The 14,899-nt window shown below is 44.6% G+C and overlaps 1 protein-coding gene across 2 annotated transcripts in view; it reads left to right on the forward strand.

Annotated features, from left to right (window-relative positions):
* The window catches only part of MCCC2 (methylcrotonoyl-CoA carboxylase 2), a 137,684-nt gene that overhangs the window by 106,147 nt on the left and 16,638 nt on the right, over nt 1-14,899 (forward strand). For both annotated transcript variants that reach the window (XM_029574605.1, XM_029574594.1), the window contains exons 13-15: nt 1,172-1,238; nt 3,424-3,580; nt 11,563-11,677. In XM_029574605.1, coding sequence (XP_029430465.1) covers nt 1,172-1,238; nt 3,424-3,580; nt 11,563-11,677 — 339 coding nt within the window. The remainder of the gene's footprint in view (nt 1-1,171; nt 1,239-3,423; nt 3,581-11,562; nt 11,678-14,899) is intronic.

Consider the following 14,899-nt stretch of genomic DNA (forward strand, 5'->3'; position numbering starts at 1 on the left):
TATTTTTCAGAGTAAATTTCAGTGTACAATGTTCTCTTTGGGCACAAATAGCCAACAGGTCTGGCAGTTGTGATCTGCACTATTCACTTAAAAATGTCATGTACTCAAATTTATTATATTTAAAATATCTTTGACTTTCCTGTGTGATTTTATTTTGCATAATTTCATATCAAATTAGCAATTACATTTAACTGACATTAGAGGAATGTTAAACCCAACATCATCAAAAGCTCCTTAATGCTTTGTGTTCTGGGAAACACAGAGAAATTCATTTTCAGCTGCTGTGTGGCTCAGCTAGTTAGCCAGATAAATTTCACCGGCTAACTAGCAGGGTATATTCAGTGGCACAGTCGTGTTGCTGAATATACCAGCTTTGTTAAAGTTAATAGGCTAACATTAGAACAGGTCAATGTTATGACCAGAATTAGCCAGATATATTATCAGGCTAACTCTGCCACTCCCCAAAACATATCCCGCCCGCCCCTAGAATGCCCTTGAATTTAGCCGGATAAGCCACTGAATATGCCACTTTGCCATTTAGACGGATAACTTTTAAGTTATCCGTCTAAATGGCTTTTGAATATGGACCTTAGAAAGTAACATTCACAGTTGTGGTCTGAATATCTGGATTTCAAAGTAATTCTGAAGTTTTGGGATTTTGAAGACAAGCATGTCACTGGTAGCCATTCTAAAGAATATAGGACATTGTTCGTTCTTCCATTTTCATTGAAAAACTGTCATGTGGTGTCCTTGGCCTGTACAAGCTGCTGTGCATCTATCCTTGAGGAGCATGTGGGCATGGTTAGGAAGAGGTACAATTGTACTGCACATTGGGATTCTATATACTTGTCCCTTGTCACCTTGATTTCTCTTCCCATTCTTGTCTTCGGAAGTTCCAATTTGAGCCTGTTACATGTATCTAACCACCCTTTCTCTGAAAAAAAAACCGCTTAGTTCCTGTTTATAGTGGAAGGGCTGTCTGTAAGATCTTTAGGTATTAAATGCAAATAATATAATGTTCTACATTTTGTCACACAAGGTGTATAGATTAAACATGTTTATTTTCTCATGTTCTTTTCAGCATGTTGACCGAGCTTACTAGAGCAAGTACATTGTAGATGATCCTTTGGCACTGCAGGCTCTCATGGTTTAACATTTACTCTCTTCACAGGGAACACACTTTATTCAGTTGTGCTGTCAACGAAATATTCCTCTTCTTTTCTTGCAAAACATTACAGGTAGGAAAACCCTTTTTTTCTTTAGTTTCAGTGCTTTAAGAACTTTGTTCAAATGGCATCATTTAGATTTGGGCACAAAAGCGGCTTTTTCATCATGATAGATATCCCCCCCCCCTTTTTTTTTTTTTTTAGAAGAAAAGGAAAAAGGGGTCTTGGGGCCACTTGTACAAGGGCAACTAGTTTTTAAGCTATTCATTGTTCTTCAAGTCTCTTTGCACAGCCTCTGTTCTGTTGTCTGATTCATCTATGTTAAGCAAGCAGGAATGCAATGTGTTAAATGGTCATTTTTAATTGGAAATGCCAATGCTGCTTCAGGTGTCATGTACTCATTGTCCAAATGTGGGAGCCAAGGCAACACATGGAGATGTACAAATTCAACAGCTTAAAAAGGAATCCCTTATAAATATGTTCCTCAGGCCCCCTTTTCCATTTTTGCTATGAGGAGGAAAATACATTAATATGCTTTCTCGGGGAGGATAATTAACTGTCAGTATTGGTAGCTGGAGCTTCCAGTATCTCTTGATGATAATTTTGGAAGTGTAAGGATTTCTAAGCGTATAATGTAGCCTGGAGGAGAATGCCCATTTCCCCCTCACCTTTTCTCTTCAGAAACTTACCACTTATTACTTTATACCTGATCTGAGAAGTTCATGAATAGACAAGTGTTTATCTCAGAATCAGATCTTTATTTTCAGACTTACAACTCTGAAAAATACACAACACTTATGCCTCTTAGCTAAGAAACTCGTACTACAGTTCTTAATACAGCATGCACTTATAATGATTAAAGCTTAGCATATCGTAGATGAACCCAGAGCAATTCACATCAGAATAACCTTGACTTAGCTAAATATTCCCATAACTCTTAGAAGATCAACTTTTGTCCCACCATTGATGATGGCTCTGTGCTCAGCTGGGAGAGAAGCTGGAGTTGCTGGAGGTACGTTTTAGTGGCTCCTGTCACCTGCTGAGCTAAGAGGACTTGTCTGATCCCTGGAGAAGAAAAAGACAGGTTTAACTCTGGCTGCTATGTAGCCGGCAAGAGACTCTCTTACATGCAGTGCCTTGCAGGATACAGAAGCTCATCTGCTTGGCGGCAGGGAAGGACAGGGAGCGATTGCTCAGGTGTCATTGTCTGATGGTGTTAATGGACCTTCTTCACTGGCATGGGATCTTCTTAGTATTTGGGTATTTGCCAGGTTCTTGTGGCCTGTTTTGGCCTCTGTTGGAAACAGGATGCTAGGCTTGATGGACCCTTGGTCTGACCCAGCATGGCAATTTCTTATGCTCTTATGTTTAACACTGCAGCACAGAAAAAAAAGCATAGGGAGGAAAAAGTTCCAGTTTTAAGCTCACAAAACCAGCACTTATTGATGCATTAAGTTAAAGATCTAACAGGTATCCAGATGGCTGTATGCAATAAAATAAGAGTAAGTAAGAGAAGCTGAAGGTTGTACTCTCACGCAACATGCCCAAAATCATTTTCCATTTATCATTTCCAATGCACAGTCAATATCTTACCCAAACTACTACAGTTCCCTATTATTCAACTCCACTGCAGATGGGGGCAACTATTTTTAAATAAATCTAAATTATTATTTATCCCTGTAGTGTTAGTAGATTGGGAAAGGGCCAACAGAAAAATGTTGCATGTGAGCTTTTGAGTCCCCACAGGTCCCCTACTTGAGATGTGACTGTAAGGCTTCTGAAGAAAAAATGTCTCATAAGCTCATGTACTACAACATTGTTTTGGTTGATCCTTTGAAAGATATCACACCCTACTAAGACTCCTGTTTTCTTCAGGATAGGTATGGTTCCTAGAACTGCACTTATTTATGATATAAATGTTTTGCCCTTAAAGAGAGCTGTTCAATTATTCCTCATATAGTTTTGTCAATAGACGATTTGCCTGGGGCATTGGCCAAGAAACAGCCTTTAGTCACTGGAAATATTGCATGCTGCATCCTGTTATTTCTGTCTGCATTTTCATTTTGGTTTCTTTGCAAAGAACTTTATTGTTGAAGCAATGCAAGCAAATTTTTTTATACATACAATTGAAATGGCCAGTCCAAGCCAAAAAGAGATGGAAGATCATTTATTATTGGCTCATGTTTCGCACACACACATTAACAATGGTATGGTAAGGGAAGTTCCTGCTAATTTCTGTTCATTCATTGTGCTCCAGGTTTCATGGTTGGTAGAGAGTATGAAGCTGGAGGAATAGCGAAGGATGGTGCAAAGATGGTGACAGCAGTGGCTTGTGCCAGTGTACCTAAAATTACAGTAATTATTGGCGGCTCCTATGGTGCTGGAAACTATGGTATGTGCGGAAGGGCCTATAGGTAAGTGATTATAAGATTATACCAAGAAAGAAAATAGAGTACTTATGAATATGCTTAACCTAAAACTACAATAACTTGAAACATTTAAGAACTTGGCGGCCATCCTTAGAGCTAAGTATATTGCATATTCTTGTGTCTCGCAGGATCTGAGTATGTCATAGAGTTAATTTTAGGGATCCAGCTGAAGGGTTTATTGATGCATGCAGCTTTATTGTTCTAGGTCAAGCAGGAAGGTAGTCCTCACACATGGGTGACAACATTGGATGGATCCCGGCATGGAAAACTTATGTCAAAGTTTCTAGAACTTTGACTAGGCATACTGAGCATGCCTGGCATGCTCTATACCACACGTCCACATGAGGGTCCCTCTTCAATCTCTCTCTTTCGTGGAGCTTTCGCCTTGTGCTCTTTCTTGTGTAGAAAGTTTTGGAAAACTTTTCTCCACTCTTTTTCAGGGTTTTTCTCGCATCTTTCTGTTGTCTTCTCCCCTTTCAGTTCGTCTCATCATGGCCTCGGGATTTTGTCAATGCCCTCAGTGCCAGAGGGTGGTGTCCATCACAGACCCACATGACGTGTGCATCCTCTGTCTGAGGGCATCACACAACATCTGGGGTGCTGCCTGTGTGACCAAATGACCTCGAAGGAACGTCACATTCACCGTGACAAGATGGAGAAGCTCATGTGGGGTGAGAAAGTCAGAGCCATCTGTATCTGTGGCATCGATGCTGAAGGACCAAGGAGCCGCATCAATGGACACCGAACCATCAACATCGGTGGGCCGTCCACTCCGTTGATGCCGTCAGCAGATGGGGCGCTAGGGACTAGCCCCTGTCGGTCTCTTCCAGGTCGAGGGCATTAGATTCATAGTCTTCGACCTCGGCACCAGGGAAAGACTGGGCCAACCACTGAGGGAAGCCAAGGAAGCATCGGCACCGGTTGCCTTTGCATGGTGTTGGGCTCAGGTTGGCACTGGCACTAGCCATGATTCTCCCGAAGCAACCCCTTGGTAAGGAGTGCCTACCCTCCATCGATGCTGGTGGTCTGCGACTGTCTCCCCCGGTTCTGGTGTCAGTCACTAATCCACCTCGAGGATCCAAGAAAGATCATGCCACCCCTCCGCCTCCCAGTCCGTTTTGGCATTGGTAACTTTCGAGGAGGAGTTAGCGCGCAGAGTCCAACTAATGGTTAATAGGGCATTGCAGGACATCAAGCCGGTGGCACTGACGGTGTTGGTGTCTGTGCTCTCTCATTCATATACACCACATCCCCCCTACGACTGCTGACACATTACAGGACTGCTACTTGTTAAGCAAACCGCTAGTTATGTTAGACTCATTGTTTAAAATGTTTTATCGTATCCTGTTTAATGTTATTTATATTTATATTTATCTTAACCAATCCCAGTTCATACTTCCTGTTCTCTGTAAGACACACATATGTTATGTCATCCCAAAGTTACTTGTAAACCGAAGGGATTAGCAACATTGTTGCTAGAACTGCAGCATATAAAAAATGTTAAATAAATAAATAAATAAAATAAGTGCTACTGGAGCATCTTAGTATTCAATATATTTTTATTGAGTGATTGCACCAACAAAATAGAAAGGTGAACTGTAAGACGTGTGACTAACATATAAACACTATCAAAGCGCATCAAGTTCCATGGAATCTGAACACTCTTTTCAGAGAAATCCCCGCCCCTCCCCCCGTGTCCCCTCCTCCCCCCCTCCCAGAAACCTAAGAGCAGTTCAAAACCATCCAGACATTCCCAAAAGTCACCCTGAGTCATTTAGAGCCAAACTACGTGCCCTATGGGGCAGAGATTGCAGATATGGCTCCCACGTTAACAGGAAAAACTTTCGTCGCTTAGCTGAAGTCCGCGCATGAAACGCCTCCATCTGCATGAGTTTATGGAAATGAATCCTCCACGTCCAGAAGGTAGGTGGGTCCGGATCACACCAATGCAACAAAAGGATCTTCTATCCCACCAGACCCGCCTTCTGAATCAACATCCGTGGACCAGGCTGTGCCACCAAAAAGCGAGAAATACAATGCAGTAACCATAGATATGGAGACATAGGTAAAGTAACCCCCACCAGCCCTCCCAAATACTGAGCGATGCGCCTCCAATAAATCACTATTTGGGGACAACCCCAGAAAACATGAGCCATGGTCCCCAGCCCCACCCGGCAGCGTACACATTGATCCGTGCTTACAATACCCACTTTATACGCCCGCTGGGGGGTCAGATAAGCCTGGCTTAAAAATTTGAGATGCATCTCCCGAAAGTACATGTTCCCAGTAAGCCGGAGAACACTTCGTAAGCTAAACAGGAAAATGCGGGGCGTCACCAAAAAGGCTTCATCCCGATTCCAACGTTCAACAAAAATGGTACTCGTCTCCTGTTGGGAGCCCTGGGTCAGCTGCCGATAATAACGAGAAAGAGTGGGTTCCTTAACTTGGTCACTACTGGAGCATCTTAATGTGTACTCATCAGTATGTTACCAACCCAGCTGGTGCTAGTTCCTGGGAAGGCATTGATGCCCAGCGGGGCACCAGTGCTTCCCGCAACCAATGCGGTGCTCATTGCCGGTTCCTCCGAGGAGGAAGCTCCATTGAGGCCGGCGGTGCCACCATGGCCTGTAGCCCCCCATCCAGCTTTGCCGGGGCGGGCACGCCTATGCCTCTCGATGAAGGCCGAGCACCCAGGGCCTCATCCCCTGTGGATTTCATTGAGGATGAGGCCCCTTATGACCCTTGGGAGGAGGACACTGTGGAATCCGACTCAGAGGGTCTCCCCTCAGAACCATCTCCTCCAGAGGAATGAAGAAGGTCTCTTCCTGAGGACCTGACCTTCACAGGGTTTGTAAGTGCGGTGGCAGAAGCCATCCCATTTCAGTTGATGACTGAGGAGGATGTCAGGCACAAGAGGCTCCTAAAGAGATCGTGGCGGTACCGGTACGCAAGATCTCTAAGGAGTTGCTGTTGAGGATTAGGGAGCACCTCCTGTGAACAGGAAGACAGATGAGGTTTACCTTGTCCAACAGACTACCGGATTCGAAAGGTGTCAGCTGGCACACCAATTGGTGGTGGTCGAATCTCAAGAGGGCCATGTGCTCTCGGACCCGTGCCTCGGCGCCCCCAGGAAAGGATCACAGAGTGCTGGATGCTCCTAGGAGGAAAGTCTTTCAGGGGGCTATGCTCATTGTCTGTATTAACTCCTACCATCTCTATATGAGCCAATACTTTTGCAACCTCTGGAAGCAGTTGCAGGTGCGTCAGGGCCTGGAGTACAGAAAACATGAGGTGTGCTCCACCTACGATGTTTTCAAAATTGCAGCAAGAGTCTCTGCTGCGGGAATCAGTGCCCACAGAATGGTATGGCTGCGGGTCTTGGATCTCTGACCAGAAGTGCAGGAAAGACTCACTGACCTGCCATGCACAGGAGAGAATCTCTTCGGAGGCAAGGTGAGGGACATGGTGGCCCAACTCCAAACAGCAGGATCATCCTGAGAACCTACAGCAGCATCTCTCCACAAGCACTTCAGACCCGGTCTATGAGGCTGGGTTAGAGGAAGCCTTTCTACCGCCAGAGGAACTATTATCCTCCTGCCCCTTGCTCTCATTCACGGAGGCAGCAGCGAGCTCCCAAGCTTCAACCAGCGCCCCAGCCAAATCCCGGGATGAGGTTTTGACTGGATCATTGGGAGCATAAGCCAGCCGCCCGTACCCAAGACGCTGGAGGCTACAGTTCTTTGCGAATCAGTGGCCCAGTATAACTTCAGACCAGTGGATTCTGTCCATCGTCCGTCAGGGGTACCAATTGAATCTATTGGGTGAACCACCAAATTTCCCCCCGTGCCCATTTTGGAATGGAGCTCTTCTCCCTCTTAATGGCCAGAGCGGTCAAGCCCATACCACCAAGGCAAAGAGGGCAGGGATTCTACTCCAGGTACTTCCTAGACCTGAGGGCCTTGAACACTTTTCTAGAAAAATAAAAAAGTTCAAGATGGTTTCCCTGGGCACCATTATTCTCCTCTTACAAAAAGGGGACTGGCTATGCTCCCTCGATTTTAAAGGATGTGTACATCCACATTGAGATCTTCCCAGGTCACAGGACGTTTCTCAGATTTGTGGTGGGAAAACAGCCTTCCAGTACAGAGTGTTGCCGTTTGGGCTAGCGTCGGCCCCACGTGTCTTCACAAAGTTCTTGGCCGTGGTGGGGGCACATCTCCGCAGGCTGAGAGTGCATGTTTTCCCCTATCTGGATGACTGGCTGGTCATGTGCACCTCTCGGGCAGGGGCAAAACAGTCCCTGCACTTGACCATCCGGGTATTGGAGTCCCTAGGATTCCTCATCAAATACCTGAAGTCCCATCTTAGCCTGTTACCTCAACCTCTTATTACAAAATTTGCATATTAAAATATATTAAACCTCTTCTAGAACATGAAGCTTTTTGGACAGTTTTACAGTCTATTGTACTCACTGGTTTAGACTATTGTAATGCTCTTTATACAGGCCTTCTGACTATATCACTTCAACTGCTTCAACTTGTACAAAACACTGCCGCTAGGTTACTCTCTGGGATCAAATCATTTGCCCATATCAGCCCGGTTTTATATAATCTGCATTGGCTACCCATTAACTGACGCATCCAGTACAAACTGCTAACGATTATCCATAACTTAATTCACAATAAAAACTGCTGGCTTTCCTCCACTTTACACTTATACACCCTTTTCTGTGCTCTAAGATCTCAAAATCAAATGTTATTATAGGTACCTTCTCCAAAATCCACCAGGCTCGTTATTACCCATGAAAGATCTTTTTCTATTGCAGGCCCTATTATCTGGAACCCTCTTCCTGCTCACATTCGGCTTATCACTGACACCAAAGAATTAAAAAAAAAAAAAAAGCAGTCAAAACACACCTTTTCAAATCCTCTTTCTCTGACTTTTCTAGCCCTTAACCTCCCTAATGTGCTTCCTTTGGATTTTTTCGAATCCTCATTTTCTCTGACTCCCTACCCATTTCTATTTAGCCAGTATTGTTTCTAGTTTTATGTATTTTTATTGTATCTCTATTTTTATGTTTTTTATTGATTTATTCTATTTTATTGTTTTTCAGAATCTTATGTACATTTTCTTTGTAAACCACTTCGGAGGAGGCGGTATATAAGAACTTTTAAATAAGATAAATAAAATAAAAAATCAATTTGACTTTATAGGAACCCTGCTAGACATGGTTCAGTTTCTCCCGTGCTCCAGGGCACTCACCTTAGCGTCCATAGCGGAGGTGATTCAACAGAGCCAGCAGGTATCAGCTCGGCAAATGTTGAGGCTGTTGGGCTGCATGGCCGCAACCATCCATGTTACTCCCTTGGAACGTTTACACATGTGCAGAGCCCAATGCACCATGAGGTCGCAGTGGTGCCAGGACACTAAGGACCTCTAGGCTCGCATCCACATCACTCCATCTCTCCAGGACTCCTTGTACTGATGGAAGGTTCTCTCAAATTTGGAGCAAGTAATACCTTTCCAAATTCCCCCCCATCCAAATTGTCCTTACCATGGATGTGTCCAACCTGGGTTGGGGTGCTCATGTAGATGGGCTCCGCACCCCAAGGTCTGTGGTCCGCCAACTTCTGGAGCTCCGGGCGATCAGGTATGCTGTATGGACTTTCAGAGATTGGCTGTCCACCAAAAATAGTCTTGATTCAGACAGACAATCAAGTAGCAATGAAGTATGTCAACAAGCAGGGAGGCGCAGTGTCGTACCTCCTGTGTCAGGAAACAGTCCAAATCTGGTCCCTGGCCCAGTCCACGGGATGGTGCTCTTGGCTATGTATCTGGCCAGAACAGAGAACATGATAGCAGACAGAGTAAGTTGAGCCTTCAGGCCCCATGAGTGGTCCCTGGACTAGTGGGTGGCGAATTGGATCTTCTGTCTCTGGGAAAGTCCAGATGTGAATTTTTTCATATTGTCGTGCAACAGGAAGGTGACTCAGTTTTGCTCCCTATACAGATCAGACGGCAATCCAGTTTCGAAAGCTTTTGCCCGCCATTGGGGCAAGGGCCTTCTGTACGTGTATCTTCTGATTCCTCTAGTAACGAAGACTCTCCTGAAACTTCAACAGAACCAAGGGACTATGATCGTCATTGGCTGAGACAGGCCTGATTTCCACTTCTTTGGGAGTTGTCCTTCCGGAAACCGATCAGTCTGGGGACTTCCCCAGACCTCATCATGCAAGATCAGGACAGGCTGCAGCATCCTAATCTCCAGGCCCTGTCGCTCACAGCCTAGATGTTGAGAAATTAATTCTGCAGCCACTTGATCTTTCCGAAGATGTGTCTCAGGTCCTGGTAACGTCTAGAAAGCCTTCTACTAGAAAGTCCTACAGACTGAAGTGGAGGAGGTTTTCCATGTGGTGTGAGCAAAAGGCCCTAGATCCTTTCTCCTGCCCCACACAAAAACTGCTTGATTACCTTCTGCACCTGTTGGAGGCTGGCCTAAAACCCAACTCCGTTAGAGTTCATCTGAGTGCAGTTGGCACATACCACCAATATGTAGATGGTATGCCCATCTCTGTACAGCCTATAGTTGTATGCTTCATGTAGGGCCTGTTTCAGTTGAAGCCTCCCCTAAGGCTTCCCACTGTGGCTTGGGACCTCAGTGTGGGCTAGCTTAGCTGATGAAAGCTCCCTTTGAGCTGCTGCATTCCTGTGATCTAAAGTACCTGACCTGGAAGGTCATATTTTTGGTGGCGGTCACTTCAGCATGCAGGGTCAGCTATTTCCAGGCCTTAATGACTTATCCACCTTATATAAACTTTTATTATGTCAGGGTGGTCTTGCGTACGCACCCTAATTTCCTGCCTAAGGTGGTGATGGATTTCCATCTTAACCAGTCAATCATACTGCCAACATTCTTTCCCAGACCCCATTCGCTGCAAGGCGAACGAGCACTGCACAATTTGGATTGCAAGAGAGCTTTAACCTTCCTGCAGTGGTCAGAAGCCCATAGACAGTCCACCCAACTTTTCATTTCTTTTGACAGGAATAGATTGGGAGTTGCTATCCAGTTGGCTAGCAAATTGCATCTCCTTCTGTTAAGCCCAGGCGGGACTGCATCTTGAGGGTCATGCCAAGGCTCATTCTGTCAGAGCCATGGCAACGTCAGTGGCCCACTTGTGAGCAGTTCCTGTGGAGATCTGCAAAGCTGCGACCTGGAGTTCTCTTTACACATTCATATCTCACTACTGTCTGGATAGGGATGGCCAATGTAACAGTAGGGTTTCGCCAGTCTATCCTCCAGAACTGGTTTGAAGTGTAGAACCAAAGTCTCCCTACCTAGGACCTGTTGTTTTGGGTTCAGGCTGTCTCCCCCTCTGTCACCAACAGCATGGTGGGTTGTCGTGCCCATTGGCACCCGCTTGGGTGTCTGTTGGTCCCCTTTTGTGTTGGGGAGCAGCCTGTAGCTAGGGATTCACCCATGTGTGAGGATTACTATCCTGCTTGTCCCAGGAGAAAGCAGGGTTGCTGACCAGTAACAGGTGTTCTCCTAGGACAGCAGGATGCTATTCCTCACAAAACTCACCCACACTCCTCTGAATTGGGTTTCTCCTATTTTATTATTTTACTTTTATTGTATTTCTATGTTACAAGATAGAAGAGGGATCCCGCATGGACACATTGTATAGGACATACTGGGCATGCTCAGTATGCCTAGTCATCATTCTGGAAACTTTGACATGTTTTCCGTGCCGGGCTCCATCTGATGATATCGTCCAAATGTGAGGACTAACATCCTGCTGTCCTAGGAGAACACCTGTTACAGGTAAGCAACTCTGCTGTCCAGAGGCTGTTTCCCTTGCAATCACAACTTTTGCTTAGTCCATGCTTCAATAGTAGGGAACTTAAAAATAACATTTGCCACATTTTGTAGAAACGGCGAATAATGAGTGTATTTGATAATTTTTCAGTCCACGATTTCTATACATGTGGCCGAATGCTCGTATTTCAGTGATGGGAGGTGAACAAGCTGCAACTGTTTTAGCTACTATAGCTAAGGACCAAAAAACCAGAGAGGGGAAACCGGTAAGTACTATTTATTGTATATGATTTATTTGTTGCTAGGAAGGTTGGCCAATTAGCTGACAAGGCGTGTTCTGCTTTTCTCCCACTGTTAGAAGGACTTACCGGTGGTTGGGAGTGGGAAGATACTGTTTCCTTGAGGACATACTTTGGGTTTTTTTCTCCCTTCTAATAGGACATCTGCTACCAGTGATTATTTTTCTAGTTTGAATTATTGTTTTGCTTATAACTCTTAGATCATATTTTGAAATTTCTTTTAAAGTTTTTGCAGTTTCACTGAATTTATGGTCTTAAAAATTCCCAACTTTAGGTTAATGCTGGTTTGCACTTTTATTGATGACATTCTTCTATAAAATACATTGTCCTAAAAGGCTTTACCTACTTGGGGAGAGGCAAGGTTTGTAATAGCCCACATAACAAAGTTGACAAAAATGAGCAAAGTTATACCAGCTTTCAGAGTAAACTAACGCGCCTATGTTCACATTGAAATTTACCTCACCCAAAGTAACCACACATTATTACACCTGCTAAAATGTATGTAGACATATTTTAGGAAATTAACCCATTATGACCCAGTGCCCTATTTAGAGGATAGCTTCGTAAAAAATTTGGGACATAATGGGTTAACACACATAAAAGTGTGCATTTAAGGCCAAACTCCTCAGCTCTGCTTCCAAGAATGCCTTTGCTCAGTCCAGATAAGCTTATGGCATACAGGACAAACGTACATAAGTTTCCCATATGAGAGCAGTTTTATAATGATCTGTTTCCACAGGTAAAGCACTGTTTTATCCACAGAAATGGCTTTGAAAAAAAAAAGACTCTCCCTTGGATTGCATGGCTACTGCTCAGCCTTGGATTATTCCTGGCTTGAGTTGGTGCTGCTGGAGCTGGTCTGGAGTAATGCTGCTGCAAACTAACATTCACAGCTCCTGGACAGTGACCAGACCTAAGTTTGTGCTATTAGCCAGATAATCTGGAAAACAATATTCCAGGTACTGTAGGTCTTAGAGCTGCACCTTCTTCTTTCGGCTCTGCAGTACCTGTCTAGTGCATTTGGCGGTGAAATCCTGAAGGTTGTACATGTACAGTTGCATGGTTGGTTAGGTTAAAAGAATTCCAGTGGTCCATAGAGTTCAGCCTTCTGATTTACCTAACAGCTCTGTTCACATGCTATTGCAGACAAAGGTGAAGAAAACTGTGCATATGTAGTCCACTCTGGAGTATAAAAACTTTCTTTCCCAGCCCCAGATATGGTGATAGACTTAAGAAGCCAATATTCAAAGGCATTTAGCTGGATAACATGCAAGTTATCTGATTAAATGCAAGGTTTCAATACAGGTTAGCTGTATAAATGCCAGCTGTATAAATGCTGGCATTTATACAGCTAACCTTTAGCCAGATAAATCATAATTTGGCAAAAAATTAGCTGAATAAGTAATGAATTTTACGGGGTACGCATCAGTTAGCCGGGAAAGTTGTCTGGCTAACTCTGATATTAGGAGTTAGCCAAATTTAGTTTTTTGGTTAAATCTAGCGATCCCTAGGAGCAGATATATAATTATCCGGAATCATGCTCCTGGATAACTGGAGAAGTCTATTAAGTTATTAATCAAGTATACTTAGGGAATAGCCACTGCTATTAATTGCATCAGTAGCATGGGATCTTCTTAGTGTTTGGGTAATTGCCAGGTTCTTGTGGCCTGGTTTTTGGCCTCTGTTGGAAACAGGATGCTGGGCTTGATGGACCCTTGGTCTGACCCAGCATGGCAATTTCTTATGTTCTTATGATTAAGCACCAAGAAAACTGGAAAAAGAAAACAAGCCTAGGCTGAAGGCTAGGGCCCCCCCCTTTCCCCCTGTGCCCCCACCCCGAAAGCTCCCAACAATGAAGAAATGAAATGGCGGTTGGAAAGGCCTGAGGAGGTGGGTTAGCCCTCCTCACCATCAGTGAATCAAATCATAACATGTTAGAGAGCCCCCTCCTCCTGCCCCCACCCCCCTAGCCAACCCCAAGCCTTCCTGTGCTGGTGACATCCCAACTGTCGAAGGCCACTGAGACTGGGGTACAGTTTCCAACGGCATCAGCTGTTGCTGTGCCAGCAGCGCTGGTAACTTTAGCTGGCTGAATTATTTGTTCATGTTCTTTTAAATATTGACCAGAGTTGCTGGATTAGCACTTTTCCCTATTGTGTATATTATCTTACTCACTGTACTTGGGACAGATATGGAGGGCAGTGGTGGGAAAGGGTTGAGAGGACAGGAGAAAGACAAGATGGGGTGGGAGAGGTGTTGGTGTTAAGTGTTGGGGTGCATATGGGAATTTATATATTTCTGTCTCTAAAGTGTAAGATTCTCAGCTGAGAAGACTGTGGCCAATCATGTCTTTTATCTGCCATCATCAACTGTTACTGTCCAGCTTCTGAATTGCTTTAGTGTTGTAGCCATTACTACTTTTGCTGGTAACAAATTCACCACTTTCCCTGTATGTACCCGGATCAGTCCAGACCGTGGGTTGAGCCTCCTGTCCAGCAGATGGAGACAGACCAAAACTGAAAGGATATCCTATATCAGGACAGAGCTTACCCTGCAGCCCTTTAGTATTTGTCTGTCTCCAGCAGATGGATCAGCTCACCCTGCGGTCTCCTGATCTGGGCTAGTCAGCCTTTGTTTTCCTGTTATTTTCTTTCCCTTTCGGATCAAGCAAGTAGTAACGTATTTCTAGTATTGTTTTAATCTTAAAAAAAAAATATATATAAATATATATCTCTTAATTTGGCTTGTCGGACTCTTGTCTATTTCCTTTTTTTACAGGAGATGCTTCCGTCTCCTGGCTCTTGCTGGAGTTAGGGGGGCTTGGCTCCTTGTGTGTGGCATAGCCTAGGTTCGAGTCTGCTTCCTCAGTTTGGGGGGTTGATACTGGTGGTCCGGTCACTAACCCCCCCCCCCCCCCCCCCGGCTGCCTTGAGGGCTCAGTGCTCCTCTTTTTTTTTTCCCTCACAGTCCAGGGAAGTTTTCACTTCCTCTCAGCTTAAAAAAAAAAAAGAAAAGATAATAAAACAGATTTACTAAAAGGGGGAAATTTTAGATACCTTAAATCCACAAGCCGGCAGCCAGACCCAGAGGAGCGTGCAGGGTTCACTCTTCTGCCTCCGCTCCTACCGGCAGCCAAAAAGCTTTTTTTCTCTCAGGTGTTTGTGTTTGCAGATCGCGGCTCCTCTTCAG

Source organism: Rhinatrema bivittatum, chromosome 1 (genome assembly GCF_901001135.1).
Source record: "Rhinatrema bivittatum chromosome 1, aRhiBiv1.1, whole genome shotgun sequence".
NCBI classification, from domain to species: Eukaryota; Metazoa; Chordata; class Amphibia; order Gymnophiona; family Rhinatrematidae; genus Rhinatrema; species Rhinatrema bivittatum.